The sequence below is a fragment of the Cherax quadricarinatus genome, chromosome 42, assembly GCF_038502225.1.
Source record: "Cherax quadricarinatus isolate ZL_2023a chromosome 42, ASM3850222v1, whole genome shotgun sequence".
Classification (NCBI taxonomy): Eukaryota; Metazoa; Arthropoda; class Malacostraca; order Decapoda; family Parastacidae; genus Cherax; species Cherax quadricarinatus.
The window spans coordinates 2,522,626-2,536,654 of NC_091333.1; the positions used below are offsets into that span (position 1 = coordinate 2,522,626).

Genomic DNA, 14,029 nt, shown 5'->3' on the forward strand with positions numbered 1-14,029 from the left:
GTCTTTTGTTGGTGTGGGAGGAGCTTGTTACTTATAAATACATGTTGGGTCCTATAGCCCCATAACAGATGGATAGATTGCATTCATATTATGGTGGGTATTACTCTGGGCATATTTATTTGGTAAAAGAAAATTGTCTTATGGCTGGTAATACATGGTATTTTTTACTGATGTTTGCAGGCGATTATGGTTATGGTGAAGATAGACATTATTTTCACAACTATTACATGCTTCAACAGGGTCACATCAACCCTTCCCAAATATTTCCATATCAACAAGCAATAACAACTATAGTGTAATGAAAAGAAAATTGATCATTTTTGAGTTCTGACAAATTACAGAGCTTCAACAATACAGTGGACCCTCAGCTAACGATATTAATCCGGTCCTGAAAACTCACTGTTAGCTAAAATTATCGTTAGCTGAATTAATTTTCCCCATAAGAAATAATGGAAATCAAATTAATCCGTGCAAGGCACCCCAAAGTATGAAAAAAAAATTTTTTTTTTACTGGGAAGTACAATGCCTGCACTCTAAAGGAGGGGTTTCGGGATATTAGCAGTTTGGAGGGATATGTTGTGTATCTTTATACGTATATGCTTCTAAACTGTTGCGTTCTGAGCACCTCTGCAAAAACAGTGATTATGTGTGAGTGAGGTAAAAGTGTTGAAGGATGATGAAAGTATTTTCTTTCTTTTTTGGGTCACCATGCCACGTTGGGAGACGGCCGACTTGTTAAAAAAAAAAAACTGTCCAAACGTAGATCTACGTTTTTTCAACATTTGAAAGTATGTAAAAAAAGTAGATCTTTTCTTTTTTTACATTTGAAAAAGTGTAAAAAAAACTTTGATCTATGTTTTTTTTTTTTGTTATATTTGAAAATATATATGTATATGCTTCTAAACTGTTGTTTTCTGAGCACCTCTGCAAAAACAGTGATAATGTGTGAGTGTGGTGAAAGTGTTGAATGATGATGAAAGTATTTTCTTTTTGGGGATTTTCTTTCTTTTTTGGGTCACCCTGCCTCGGTGGGAGACGGCCAACTTGTTGAAAAAAAAAAAAAAAACTTGAAAATATGTAAAAAAAAAAAACAGATCTACTTTTGGAGCACTACGCATGTGAACGTAGATCTGCTTGGACAGTTTAAGGGTTAATTTTAATACACACAAACTGACATTTACCTTTATTGAAGATCTGGTGATGACTGATGGGATGGGAGGAGGGAAGAGTGTGTAAGTTGTTACTGTTTAGAAGGGGACTTCCCTTCTATTAGGGCTTGAAGTATCAAGTCCTTTTCTGAGGTTACTTCCTTTCTTCTTTTAATGCCACTAGGACCAGCTTGGAAGTCACTGGACCTCTGTCGCACAACATATCTGTCCATAGAGGCCTGTACCTCCCGTTCCTTTATGATTTGTCTAAACTGGTTCACAACATTATCATTGTAATAGTCACCAGCACGGCTTGCAATAGCTGTGTGAGGGTGATTTTCATCCATAAAGGTTTGCACCTCAACCCACATTTCCTTAATCTCTTTCTTCATATCCATAGTAATTCTCACCCTTTTTCCTGCAGGGTTGGCACTAGAAGCTTTCTTGGGGCCCATGGTGACTTATTTTGCAGGTACAATCACTAAAAACGCTGTGATAATATGAAATGTTCCGATTGTATGTGTGGATGCGACCTCACTGGATGGCTTGTAAACATTGGTGCACTCAGGCCAAACGTGGACGCGTCTCGAACGAATCGCGTTGGGCGAGTTTTTTAGTGTTAGCCGAGTCAAAATTTTTGCGTTAAATGTATAGATAGCTGGAGTTAACGTTAGGCGATGCCATCGTTAGCTGAGGGTCCACTGTAATTAGTTTTTTTTTGGTGGTGGGGGGAGCCTAATGACCATAGCCCTATTTTTCCCCATAGGTTCTTCAGTTCATTTTAGACGTGATTAGATGCTGTTTTCAGGAACATAACTACCACCTTAAATGATAGTCAATCATATATAAAATAAGGCTGCAAAACTTTTTATCAAAACTTCGTAATAAAAAAAAATCTATATAAGGGCTAGGTTTGGATCAGAAAGTTTGACCTCAAACCAGGCTATAAGGGTAGAAAACTCACAAATCTATTACCCTTGGGCTAGACATTCTAACAATGTTAATACCTCAAAATTTTAAGGATATAAATTATTTGTCGTCAGTTCTATCTACTTTATTTTCAAAAAGTGACAGCAAAGAAATGTAGGAATGCGGCCACACCGAACAAACTTTAAATAAATATCATCAAAAGATATACAAAATAAATTTCTTACATCCTATTTTTACCAAAATTAGGTCTGAGAAACTTAGCTTAAAATATTCTTATAAACATACACTGAATGAGATAATTGGTTAATGGATAGAAATTGAAGATCTTTGTAAAATTTGTTTGTGCTAAAACTATATTAAAATACCAGCTTTGTCTACTTTTGTTCAAAAGATTACTACATTTTCTAGAAGAAAATGTAAAAACAAATCTAGTAGTATCTACAAATCTACTAATTGCATTTTTTCAATATATATTTTTGAAAAATACTAAGAAATACATTGCAGTTCAGATATCTTCTGCAATATATTTGTTGTTAATCAAATATTAGAAAAATACTAATGTATCTAATTAATGAAAAAATTAATCAGTTACATTGTTACTAGCATTACCAACCCTTTGTACTTGCAAAAATGCTGTTAACGCACACATGAAGTTGTAACTCCCATTACGCCTAATACAAAGGTGATGAGAAGATATAAAATGAAAATAATTAAAATTAAGATATAAAACTGAAAATAACCTTCATGTTAAAAAACATAATTTAAAATGAGAAATTTAATCTTTTTTTCTATTGAAAATAAATACTGAAGTCAGATTTTGCAATATACACATGACATTGTCCTTAAAATGTTAATAAAATTATCTCTTAATTTCATGGAAACTGCCAGTCATACAAATTTCCTTGCAACCAAGTGAAATTACTCTATTAATAATTATCGTCAGATTCTTCATCACTAAGAGTGTATGTAATTACTTTTTTTTGACGACCAGGTCGTTCCCGAGGTGGAGCATCTACAACATATGCATCGTCGTTTGTGTCGGGGCTTTTATTCTTGGTCTGAAAAAAGAATGAAATTGATATCAATCTGCACATAAAAATAATGATAGTAATAAAGAAAAAACTGATTAAATACACAATTTGCAACTAATCTTCCTTTTATCCTACACTTGTATATTAAATTAATCTTTAATAATCAGCACTTACTGCTGTAGAATAATTGTCAAACATGTCCTCAGAATCGGAATCGGCTTTTTTCTTTGCTGCTGCTGTTTTTTTAGGCCCAGATTTTTTCTTGGCTTTTGGAATATCATCATCAGAAACATCCCCTGAAGGCTTTGCAGTAGCCTTTTTCTTTGGTCCAGGTTTCTTCTTGGGTTTAGGGATATCATCATCAGAATCATCAAGTGTGACTGCTGCAGTAGCTTTTTTCTTGGGCCCTAATTTCTTCTTTGGCTTAGGGGAATCCTCATCACTGCTGTCATCACTCATTGCTCTCTTCTTAGGTGGGGCTTGTTTAACTAGAGGGAGAGAGAGAGAGAGAGAAAAGAAAAACATTTTTGTATTTGTCATTTACCTTCAACAGCTTCTGGTATTCACACTCATTACACTCAAAGATACCAGTAACGTTTATAAAAGTCTGGGTCTAATTACAGTTGACCCTTGAGCAACATGGGTTTGAATTGTGCAGGTCCACTTACACACAATATTATTTTCAAAAAATATATTGGAAAATTTTTTGGTTATTTACAACAATTTGAAAAAACTTCCAGTCGAACAGCATAGCCTAGAAATATTGAAAAAATTAACAAAAAGTTAGGTATGTTATGATGCATATAATATACATAGATACTGGTCTAGGTTGGTAGACAGCAACCACCCAGGGAAGTACTACCATCCTGCCAGATGACTGTGAAACAGAAACCTGTAACCGTAGGTAGGATTGCTGGTGTCTTTTTCTGTCTCATAAACACGCTAGATAACAGGGATATCTTGCTACTCCTACTTACACTTTGGTCACACTTCACAGACACGCACATGCATATATATATACATAAATCTAGGTTTTTCTCCTTTTTCTAAATAGCTCTTGTTCCTCTTTATTTCTTCTATTGTCCATGGGGAAGTGGAAAAGAATCTTTCCTCCATAACCCATGCTTGTCGTATGAGGTGACTAAAATGCCGGGAGCAATGGGCTAGTAACCCCTTCTCCTGTAAACATTTACTAAAAAAGAGAAGAAAAACTTTATAAAACTGGGATGCTCGAAAGTGCGTGGATGTAGTGCGGATGACAAGAAACAGATCATTGCTGATGTTATGAATGAAAAGAAGTTGGATGTCCTGGCCCTAAGAGAAAAAAAGCTGAAGGGGATAGGGGAGTTTCGGTGGGGAGAAATAAATGGGATTAAATCTGGAGTATCTGAGAGAGTTAGAGCTAAGGAAGAGGTAGCAATAATGTTGAAGGATCAGTTATGGAAGGAGAAAAGAGAATATGAATGTGTAAATTCAAGGATTATATGGGTTAAAGTAAAGGTTGGATGCGAAAAGTGGGTCATAATAAGCGTGTATGCACCTGGAGAAGAGAGGAATGTAGAGGAGAGAGAGATTTTGGGAGATGTTAAGTGAATGTATAGGAACCTTTGAACCAAGTGAGAGAGTAATTGTGGTAGGGGACCTGAATGCTAAAGTAGGAGAAACTTTTAGAGAGGGGGTGGTAGGTAAGTTTGGGGTGCCAGGTGTAAATGATAATGGGAGCCCTTTGATTGAACTTTGTATAGAAAGGGGTTTAGTTATAGGTAATACATATTTTAAGAAAAAGAGGATAAATAAGTATACAAGATATGATGTAGGGCGAAATAACAGTAGTTTGTTGGATTATGTATTGGTAGATAGAAGATTGTTGAGTAGACTTCAGGATGTACATGTTTATAGAGGGGCCACAGATATATCAGATTACTTTTTAGTTGTAGCTACACTGTGAGTAAAAGTTAGATGGGATACAAGGAGAATAGAAGCATCAGGGAAGAGAGAGGTAAAGGTTTATAAACTAAAAGAGGAGACAGTTAGGGTAAGATATAAACAGCTATTGGAGGATAGATGGGCTAATGAGAGCATAGGCAATGGGGTCGAAGAGGTATGGGGTAGGTTTAAAAATGTAGTGTTAGAGTGTTCAGCAGAAGTTTGTGGTTACAGGAAAGTGGGTGCGGGAGGGAAGAGGAGTGATTGGTGGAATGATGATGTAAAGAAAGTAGTAAGGGAGAAAAAGTTAGCATATGAGAAGTTTTTACGAAGTAGAAGTGATGCAAGGAGGGAAGAGTATATGGAGAAAAAGAGAGAGGTTAAGAGAGTGGTGAAGCAATGTAAAAAGAGAGCAAATGAGAGAGTGGGTGAGATGCTATCAACAAATTTTGTTGAAAATAAGAAAAAGTTTTGGAGTGAGATTAACAAGTTAAGGAAGCCTAGAGAACAAATGGATTTGTCAGTTAAAAATAGGAGAGGAGAGTTAGAGGTATTGGGAAGATGGAGGGAATATTTTGAGGAATTGTTAAATGTTGATTGAGGAAGAGCCAGTTGTGAGTGTGGGGTAAGTTCGTGAGGCAGTAGGTAAAATGAAAGGGGGTAAAGCAGCTGGGATTGATGGGATAAAGATAGTAATGTTAAAAGCAGGTGGGGATATAGTTTTGGAGTGGTTGGTGCTATTATTTAACAAATGTATGGAAAATGGTAAGGTAACTAGGGACTGGCAGAGAGCATGCATAGTTCCTTTGTATAAAGGCAAAAGGGACAAAAGAGAGTGCAAAAATTATAGGGGGATAAGTCTGTTGAGTGGGATACAGCTGGTACGTTGACAGAAGAAAGAAGAAGTCTGTCGAGTATACCTGGCAAAGTGTATGGTAGAGTTATTATTGAAAGAATTAAGAATAAGACAGAGAACAGGACACCAGATGAACAAGGAGGCTTTAGGAAAGGTAGGGGATATACCTTACATTACCTTTGAAGAATTTTGAGAGTATATCTACTCTCTGAGCCCGGCCATGGGCCAGGCTCGTCTGGTGCTCGCCTGATCAACCAGGCTATTGCTGCTGGAGGCCCGCTGCCCCACATATCCATCACAGCCTGGTTGATCTGGAACCTGGTGAAGATACTTGTCTACTTTCTTCTTGAAGGCTTCAACACTTGTTCCAGCAGTGTTTCTGATATCTTCTGGTAAGATGTTGAAAAGTCTGGGACCCCGTATGTTGATACAGTGTTCCCTTATTGTCCCCGCTGCACCCCTGCTCCTCACTGGGTTTATTTTACACTTCCTCCCATATCTCTCACTCCAGTATGTTGTTATGGCAGTGTGCAGATTTGGGACCAAGCCCTCAAGTACCCTCCAGGTATATATTATCATGTACCTCTCTCTCTTCCGCTCCAATGAGTACATGTCCAAGACTTGCAGGCGTTCCCAGTAGTTTAGGTGCTTTACTGGCTCAATATGAGCCGTACACGATCTCTGTATTTGTTCCAGCTCCGATAATTCTCCTGCCCTGAACGGGGCCATCAGCACTGAGCAATATTCTAAGTGAGGGAGCACTAGCGATTTGAAGAGTGTCACCATCGGCATTGTTTCCCTTGTTTTGAAAGTTCTCAATACCCACCCCGTCATCTTCCTGGCTGTCGTGATCTTTGTCTTGTTATGGTCTTTAAAAGAAAGATCCACTGACATAATTATTCCTAGGTCTTTTACGTGTTCCTTACGTTCTATTTGGTGACCCTCTTGAATTTTGTATATAGTGCTCCTTTTGAGTTCTTCATTCTTTCCAGACCTAAGCAGCTGGAACTTATCACCATTGAACGTCATGTTTTCCACTGCCCACTGGAAAACCCTGTTTATGTCTTCCTGTACTCTGTCAGTGTCCTCTACCGTACTGACTTTCATGCTTATTTTAGTGTCATCTGCAAATGATACAAAAGTGTGCCGGGTGTTTTTGTCTATGTCTGCTATGAGGATGAGGAACAGCAGAGGTGCCAGGACAGTGCCTTGGGGCGCTGAGCTTTTGACCTCACTGATGTTGGATCTTGCCCTGTTCACTACTACTTTTTGTGTTCTGTGTTAGGAAACCGAAAATCCATCTGCCTACCTTCCCCGTAATGCCCATGGCCTTCATTTTGTGCGCTATCACTCCATGATTGCATTTGTCAAATGCCTTTGCAAAATCTGTGTAAATCACATCTGCATTTTGGTCGTCTTCCAGTGCCTCCGTAATTCTGTCATAATGGTTCAGCAGCTGTGACAGACATGATCGTCCTGCTCTAAAACCATGCTGGTTCGGGTTATGTTGGTTGTGCTGCTCCATGGAATTTGTAACCTGCCGTCTCAACACTCTTTCGAAGATTTTTATGATGCGAGAGGTTAGGGCTACTGGTCTGTAATTTTTAGCTAGTGCTCTACTACCTCCCTTGTGCAAAGATGCTATGTCTGCACTCTTTAAGGCCTCTGGTATTTCACCTAGATCTAAGCTCTTTCTCCAAAGAATACTGAGGGCTCTTTATAAATTGAGTATTCCATGAATCTGGTCCAGGTGCTGAGTGAGTGGGCAGGTGTTTACAGTGAAACATATAAGTGAACAGTACTTAGATAAAGCTAAAGAGGTTTTTGTGGCATTTATAGATTTGGAAAAGGCGTATGACAGGGTGGATAGGGGGGCAATGTGGCAGGTGTATGGTATAGGAGGTAGGTTACTGAAAGCAGTGAAGAGTTTTTACAAGGATAGTGAGGCTCAAGTTAGAGTATGTAGGTAAGAGGGAGATTATTTCCCAGTAAAAGTAGGCCTAGACAAGGATGTGTGATGTCACCGTGGTTGTTTAATATATTTATAGATGGGGTTGTAAGAGAAGTAAATGCGAGGGTCTTGGCAAGAGGCGTGGAGTTAAAAGATAAAGAATCACACATAAAGTGGGAGTTGTCACAGTTGCTCTTTGCTGATGACACTGTGCTCTTGGGAGATTCTGAAGAGAAGTTGCAGAGGCTGGTGGATGAATTTGGTAGGGTGTGTAAAAGAAGAAAATTAAAAGTGAATACAGGAAAGAGTAAGGTTATGAGGATAACAAAAAGATTAGGTGATGAAAGATTGGATATCAGATTGGAGGGAGAGAGTATGGAGGAGGTGAATGTATTCAAATATTTGGGAGTGGACGTGTCAGCGGACGGATCTATGAAAGATGAGGTGAATCATAGAATTGAGGGGAAAAGGGTGAGCGGTGCACTTAGGAGTCTGTGGAGACAAAGAACTTTGTCCTTGGAGGCAAAGAGGGGAATGTATGAGAGTATAGTTTTAGCAATGCTCTTATATGGGTGTGAAGCATGGGAGGGGGTAAAGGAGGTTTTGTGTGCGAGGGGCTTGGACTTCCAGCAAGCATGCGTGAGTGTGTTTGATAGGAGTGAATGTAGACAAATGGTTTTTAATACTTGACATGCTGTTGGAGTGTGAGCAAAGTAACATTTATGAAGGGGTTCAGGGAAACCGGCAGGCCGGACTTGAGTCCTGGAGATGGGAAGTACAGTGCCTGCACTCTGAAGGAGGGGTGTTAATGTTGCAGTTTAAAAACTGTAGTGTAAAGCACCCTTCTGGCAAGACAGTGATGGAGTGAATGGTGGTGAAAGTTTTTCTTTTTCGGGCCACCCTGCCTTGGTGGGAATCGGCCAGTGTGATAATAATAAAAAAAAAAAAAAAAAAAAAAAAAAAACTGCAAAATTAACTGTAAATAAATATGAATTTCTTTTCATGTTATCTTTTCATTATTGAAGTCTAGCATTAGTAACATGTATACCATCTACAGTGTTTTGTATGAAATAAGACAATATTGATGCAGGTACTGACAGACAGACGAGTCATCTTGTAAACAGACGACGCAAACTTATGGTATTGATAAATACAGTACCTTATGATTTTCTTTATAACATTTTCTTTTCTCTAGCTTTCTTTATTGTAAGAATACATTATATAATACATATAACATGCAAAATGCGTGATAATCGACTGTTCATGTTATTGGTAAGGCTCCAGTTAATAAAAGTCTATTAGTACATAGTTAAGTTTTTGGGGAGTAAAAAGTTATACACGGATTTTCAACTGCGCAGGGGTTGGTACCCCTAACCTTTGAGTTGTTCAAGGATCAGCCATATCATTGTTTACTTAATAGTGGCTGCCCACAAAGGTGCCAATTTCATGGTTTTATTTCAGCGATTTTTTTCCTATAAAGTCAGCAGATTTGTTGACAAGGAATGACATTCTTTAAACTTGTATATACGTATAAGGAACCACTTGTCACTGCTAATACCACTGATGGAACTTGCACAGATTAAGCTTGTAGATAAAGTCCTAATTTATTTACCCTCAGTGTTATTACTTGGGTTATGTCTAAAATTCAACAACTGTCCTTGCCACCTGCAGAGTTAGTTGATGCTAATGATTTGAGTCTGAATATGCTATTCAATGATGCAATGTGCCCATCATCACTGAAACTTCTTACCCCCTGCCCTCACATGAGCCTAGTTGGGACATGTCTGAAATGAAGGTTCTCATGAGGATTTGATCTAGAATCAGTTTGTTGACCGGTTTCCTGGAGAGAGAGATATAGCAATAACAGAGAGTAACAAAGGATCTTGATAACTGTTACTATTATAGCAATGGTGTAGTTCTAAAGAAAAGTACTTGCAAGGCAACAGCTGACAGTGTTAAAACCACAGTGAAGCACTTTATGGTTTTACTAGAAACATTTTGTGAGTAACAGTCCTTCGGGAGGACATTAAGGTGTTAAGGAAACACTTGGTAAGCTGGCAAAAACTTCATGTGGCCAAAACTTAAGGAAACTGTTCCTGACCATGTGCAAGACTATCATGTCTGTAGAGTGATGGGCAAGCCTGCTCACACACTGCCACCAGCTCCTCTCATTCATATCTTGGCTATTTGTGAACCTTTTTTTTCTCTACCAGACCCAAGCTAGGAAACCATTACTTGTTCACTATTATTGGATGTAGTGACATGTCATCCCCAAAAATTTCCCACGAGAAAAATTAATGCACATGATATTGTGAGACCACTAATAAGATTTTCCTCACAGGTTGGCTTCCCATGAGAGATTCAGTCAGGTCAGGGATCCAAACTTACTTATAAAAACTTTTGTGAGGCATTATCCTACCTGGGAATTAGGCCTATGCTTTCTACCTATATCACCCACAATCTCAAGGGGGCTCTAGAGTTTATTAGACACTGAAGTTCATGATGAGGGCTTACTTTGATCATTTTCCGAAAGACTGGGATGAAGGGATACCTTTGCTTCTGTTCGCTATGAAAGAAGTGAAGAAATCCTCAGTTTTAGCCCTTTTGAGTTAATATTTGACCAACATGTTTGTGGTCCACTCACTGTACTGAAAGAGGTAAGGATAGCAAAATCAAATCATCATCAAGCATGAAACGTTGCTTAACCATTTGATTGAGGGTCTGTGCTGTAGTTCCATAGCTTTGAAGCCAGTGTCTGTGCCACAGTTCTATGTGATGAGCTCAGCTCATTCATTGAAGCTGTGAGTGGAAAATTTGGGCCTAGATATGAAAGAATGGGTTGATGCAGGAAGTGTGTACCATATAAAACAAATCCTGCACCACACAGTGCATGAGAAAAAATCTGCAACCGTGTTTTTGGTTTAAAATAGCAACTTTGTGGTGTATTTTCGTATGGTTTTCATGGTTGTATTCTCAATTTCTTGGTCTCATTTGACAGAATGGAAGATATATAACAGAAATAGAGATGATTTTGATGGGTTTTAGGACTGAAAATAGCTTGAAGTTGAGCTCAATGTAGTGGAAATGTTTGATTTTTGCCAATGTTCAAGAGTAAAAAAAATCACGTCACATGTCCAATACACATCAACTGGTGGGTCTAATATGCATTAACAAATGCGCTGATATTATTCATACAATTATTACAATATTGCACAACAGTAAATCTGTTTTTTGTGTGAATAAAAAATCAAGATGGAATTCATGTGTAAAGCCTGGAAACTCAACTAATGAACAAAGAAAATGTTACTTTAGTGTTAGGAATGCCCATTTTGTTTATTCTGGGCCCTATTTTGAAAATGGCATATACTGAAATTGGCCAAATTTCCAATTTCTGATCACTTTATTGGGTAGTTGAAATAGTTGAACGGGAGATTTCTTGTGCTAAATCGATAAAATGGAACATATACTAGCAAAATAGGTAAGAATTTGGTCTACTGGAACAATGTAAATGGTCTAAAATAAGACCCAGTGGTCAAAATCATCGACACAAAAAAATTTGCAAAAGCGTAATTTCGTCATATTTCATACTTTTTGTTTTATTACCTTCAGAAAAAGATTCTCTACTAACTCATAAGAATTTTTTTTTTTTTTGAAAATTCCTGGACCATGTGGACAATTTTCAGATTGGGGGTCTGGACCCTCAAGGTGTTAATGCAACAGCATTTTAAAACCCAGAGACCTAGCAGCGAAAACTTAGTTGCTGCTCAAACTAGGATGCAACAAATACGAGAGCCCTCTGGGTGACTCAAGAAATCGTAATGACATGATTGCAAACAAACCATACCCCCGGCTGGGATTGAACCCGCGGTCATAGAGTCTCAAAACTCCAGCCCGTCGCATTAGCCACTAGACCAGCTAGCCACAATAAGATTCATCCAACTAGGTATATTTCTACACCATAGGAAGGTTAGCACAGGCACCTCTGTGACCACAAATGCAATTTTTTATAGACGAATCTCCAGCTAGCGTGGCCGTGACGAACTCTAGCTCAAGTCCCTTGAGCTAGAGTTCGTCCCAAGAGCACAGTGTCATCAGCAAAGAGCAACTGTGACAACTCCCACTTTGTGTGATTCTTCATCTTTTAACTCCACGCCTCTTGCCAAGACCCTCGCATTTACTTCTCTTACAACCCCATCTATAAATATATTAAACAACCACGGTGACATCACACATCCTTGTCTAAGGCCTACTTTTACTGCGAAATAATTTCCCTCTTTCCTACATACTCTAACTTGAGACTCGCTATCCTCGTAAAAACTCTTCACTGCTTTCAGTAACCTACTTCCTACACCATACACCTGCAACATTGCTCCCCTATCCACCCTGTCATACGCCTTTTCCAAATCCATAAATGCCACAAAGACCTCTTTAGCCTTATCTAAATACTGTTCACTTATATGTTTCACTGTAAACACCTGGTCCACACACCCCCTACCTTTCCTAAAGCCTCCTTGTTCATCTGCTATCCTATTCTCCGTCTTACTCTTAATTCTTTCAATTATAACTCTACCATACACTTTACCAGGTACACTCAACAGACTTATCCCCCTATAATTTTTGCACTCTCTTTTATCCCCTTTGCCTTTATACAAAGGAACTATGCATGCTCTCTGCCAATCCCTAGGTACCTTACCCTCTTCCATACATTTATTAAATAATTGCACCAACCACTCCAAAACTATATCCCCACCTGCTTTTAACATTTCTATCTTTATCCCATCAATCCCGGCTGCCTTACCCCCTTTCATTTTACCTACTGCCTCACGAACTTCCCCCACACTCACAACTGGCTCTTCCTCACTCCTACAAGATGTTATTCCTCCTTGCCCTATACACGAAATCACAGCTTCCCTATCTTCATCAACATTTAACAATTCCTCAAAATATTCCCTCCATCTTCCCAATACCTCTAACTCTCCATTTAATAACTCTCCTCTCCTATTTTTAACTGACAAATCCATTTGTTCTCTAGGCTTCCTTAACTTGTTAATCTCACTCCAAAACTTTTTCTTATTTTCAACAAAATTTGTTGATAACAGCTCACCCACTCTCTCATTTGCTCTCTTTTTACATTGCTTCACCACTCTCTTAACCTCTCTCTTTTTCTCCATATACTCTTCCCTCCTTGCATCACTTCTACTTTGTAAAAACTTCTCATATGCTAACTTTTTCTCCCTTACCACTCTCTTTACATCATCATTCCACCAATCGCTCCTCTTCCCTCCTGCACCCACTTTCCTGTAACCACAAACTTCTGCTGAACACTCTAACACTACATTTTTAAACCTACCCCATTCCTCTTCGACCCCATTGCCTATGCTCTCATTAGCCCATCTATCCTCCAATAGCTGTTTATATCTTACCCTAACTGCCTCCTCTTTTAGTTTATAAACCTTCACCTCTCTCTTCCCTGATGCTTCTATTCTCCTTGTATCCCATCTACCTTTTACTCTCAGTGTAGCTACAACTAGAAAGTGATCTGATATATCCGTGGCCCCTCGATAAACATGTACATCCTGAAGTCTACTCAACAGTCTTTTATCTACCAATACATAATCCAACAAACTACTGTCATTTCGCCCTACATCATATCTTGTATACTTATTTATCCTCTTTTTCTTAAAATATGTATTACCTATAACTAAACCCCTTTCTATACAAAGTTCAATCAAAGGGCTCCCATTATCATTTACACCTGGCACCCCAAACTTACCTACCACACCCTCTCTAAAAATTTCTCCTACTTTAGCATTCAGGTCCCCTACCACAATTACTCTCTCACTTAGTTCAAAGGCTCCTATACATTCACTTAACATCTCCCAAAATCTCTCTCTCTCCTCTACATTCCTCTCTTCTCCAGGTGCATACACGCTTATTATGACCCACTTTTCGCATCCAACCTTTACTTTAATCCACATAATTCTTGAATTTACACATTAATATTCTCTTTTCTCCTTCCATAACTGATCCTTCAACATTACTGCTACCCCTTCCTTTGCTCTAACGCTCTCAGATACTCCAGATTTAATCCCATTTATTTCCCCCCACCGAAACTCCCCTACCCCCTTCAGCTTTGTTTCACTTAGGGCCAGGACATCCAACTTCTTTTCATTCATAACATCAGCAA

At 38.5% G+C, this 14,029-nt stretch overlaps 1 protein-coding gene across 6 annotated transcripts in view; it reads right to left on the reverse strand.

The window, feature by feature from the left end:
- Window positions 1-2,726: 2,726 nt before the first annotated feature.
- The window catches only part of Top2 (topoisomerase 2), an 88,771-nt gene continuing 77,468 nt past the window's right edge, over window positions 2,727-14,029 (reverse strand). For 5 of the 6 annotated variants that reach the window (XM_070093199.1, XM_070093203.1, XM_070093200.1 and 2 more), the window contains 2 exons: window positions 3,284-3,597; window positions 2,908-3,136 (listed from right to left, as the gene is read on the reverse strand). In XM_070093199.1, the coding sequence (XP_069949300.1) occupies window positions 3,005-3,136; window positions 3,284-3,597 (446 nt within the window). In that variant the 3' untranslated portion in view covers window positions 2,908-3,004. Of the gene's footprint in view, window positions 3,137-3,283; window positions 3,598-14,029 lie in introns of all 6 variants that reach the window. The other variant, XM_070093201.1, reaches the window with a different exon arrangement.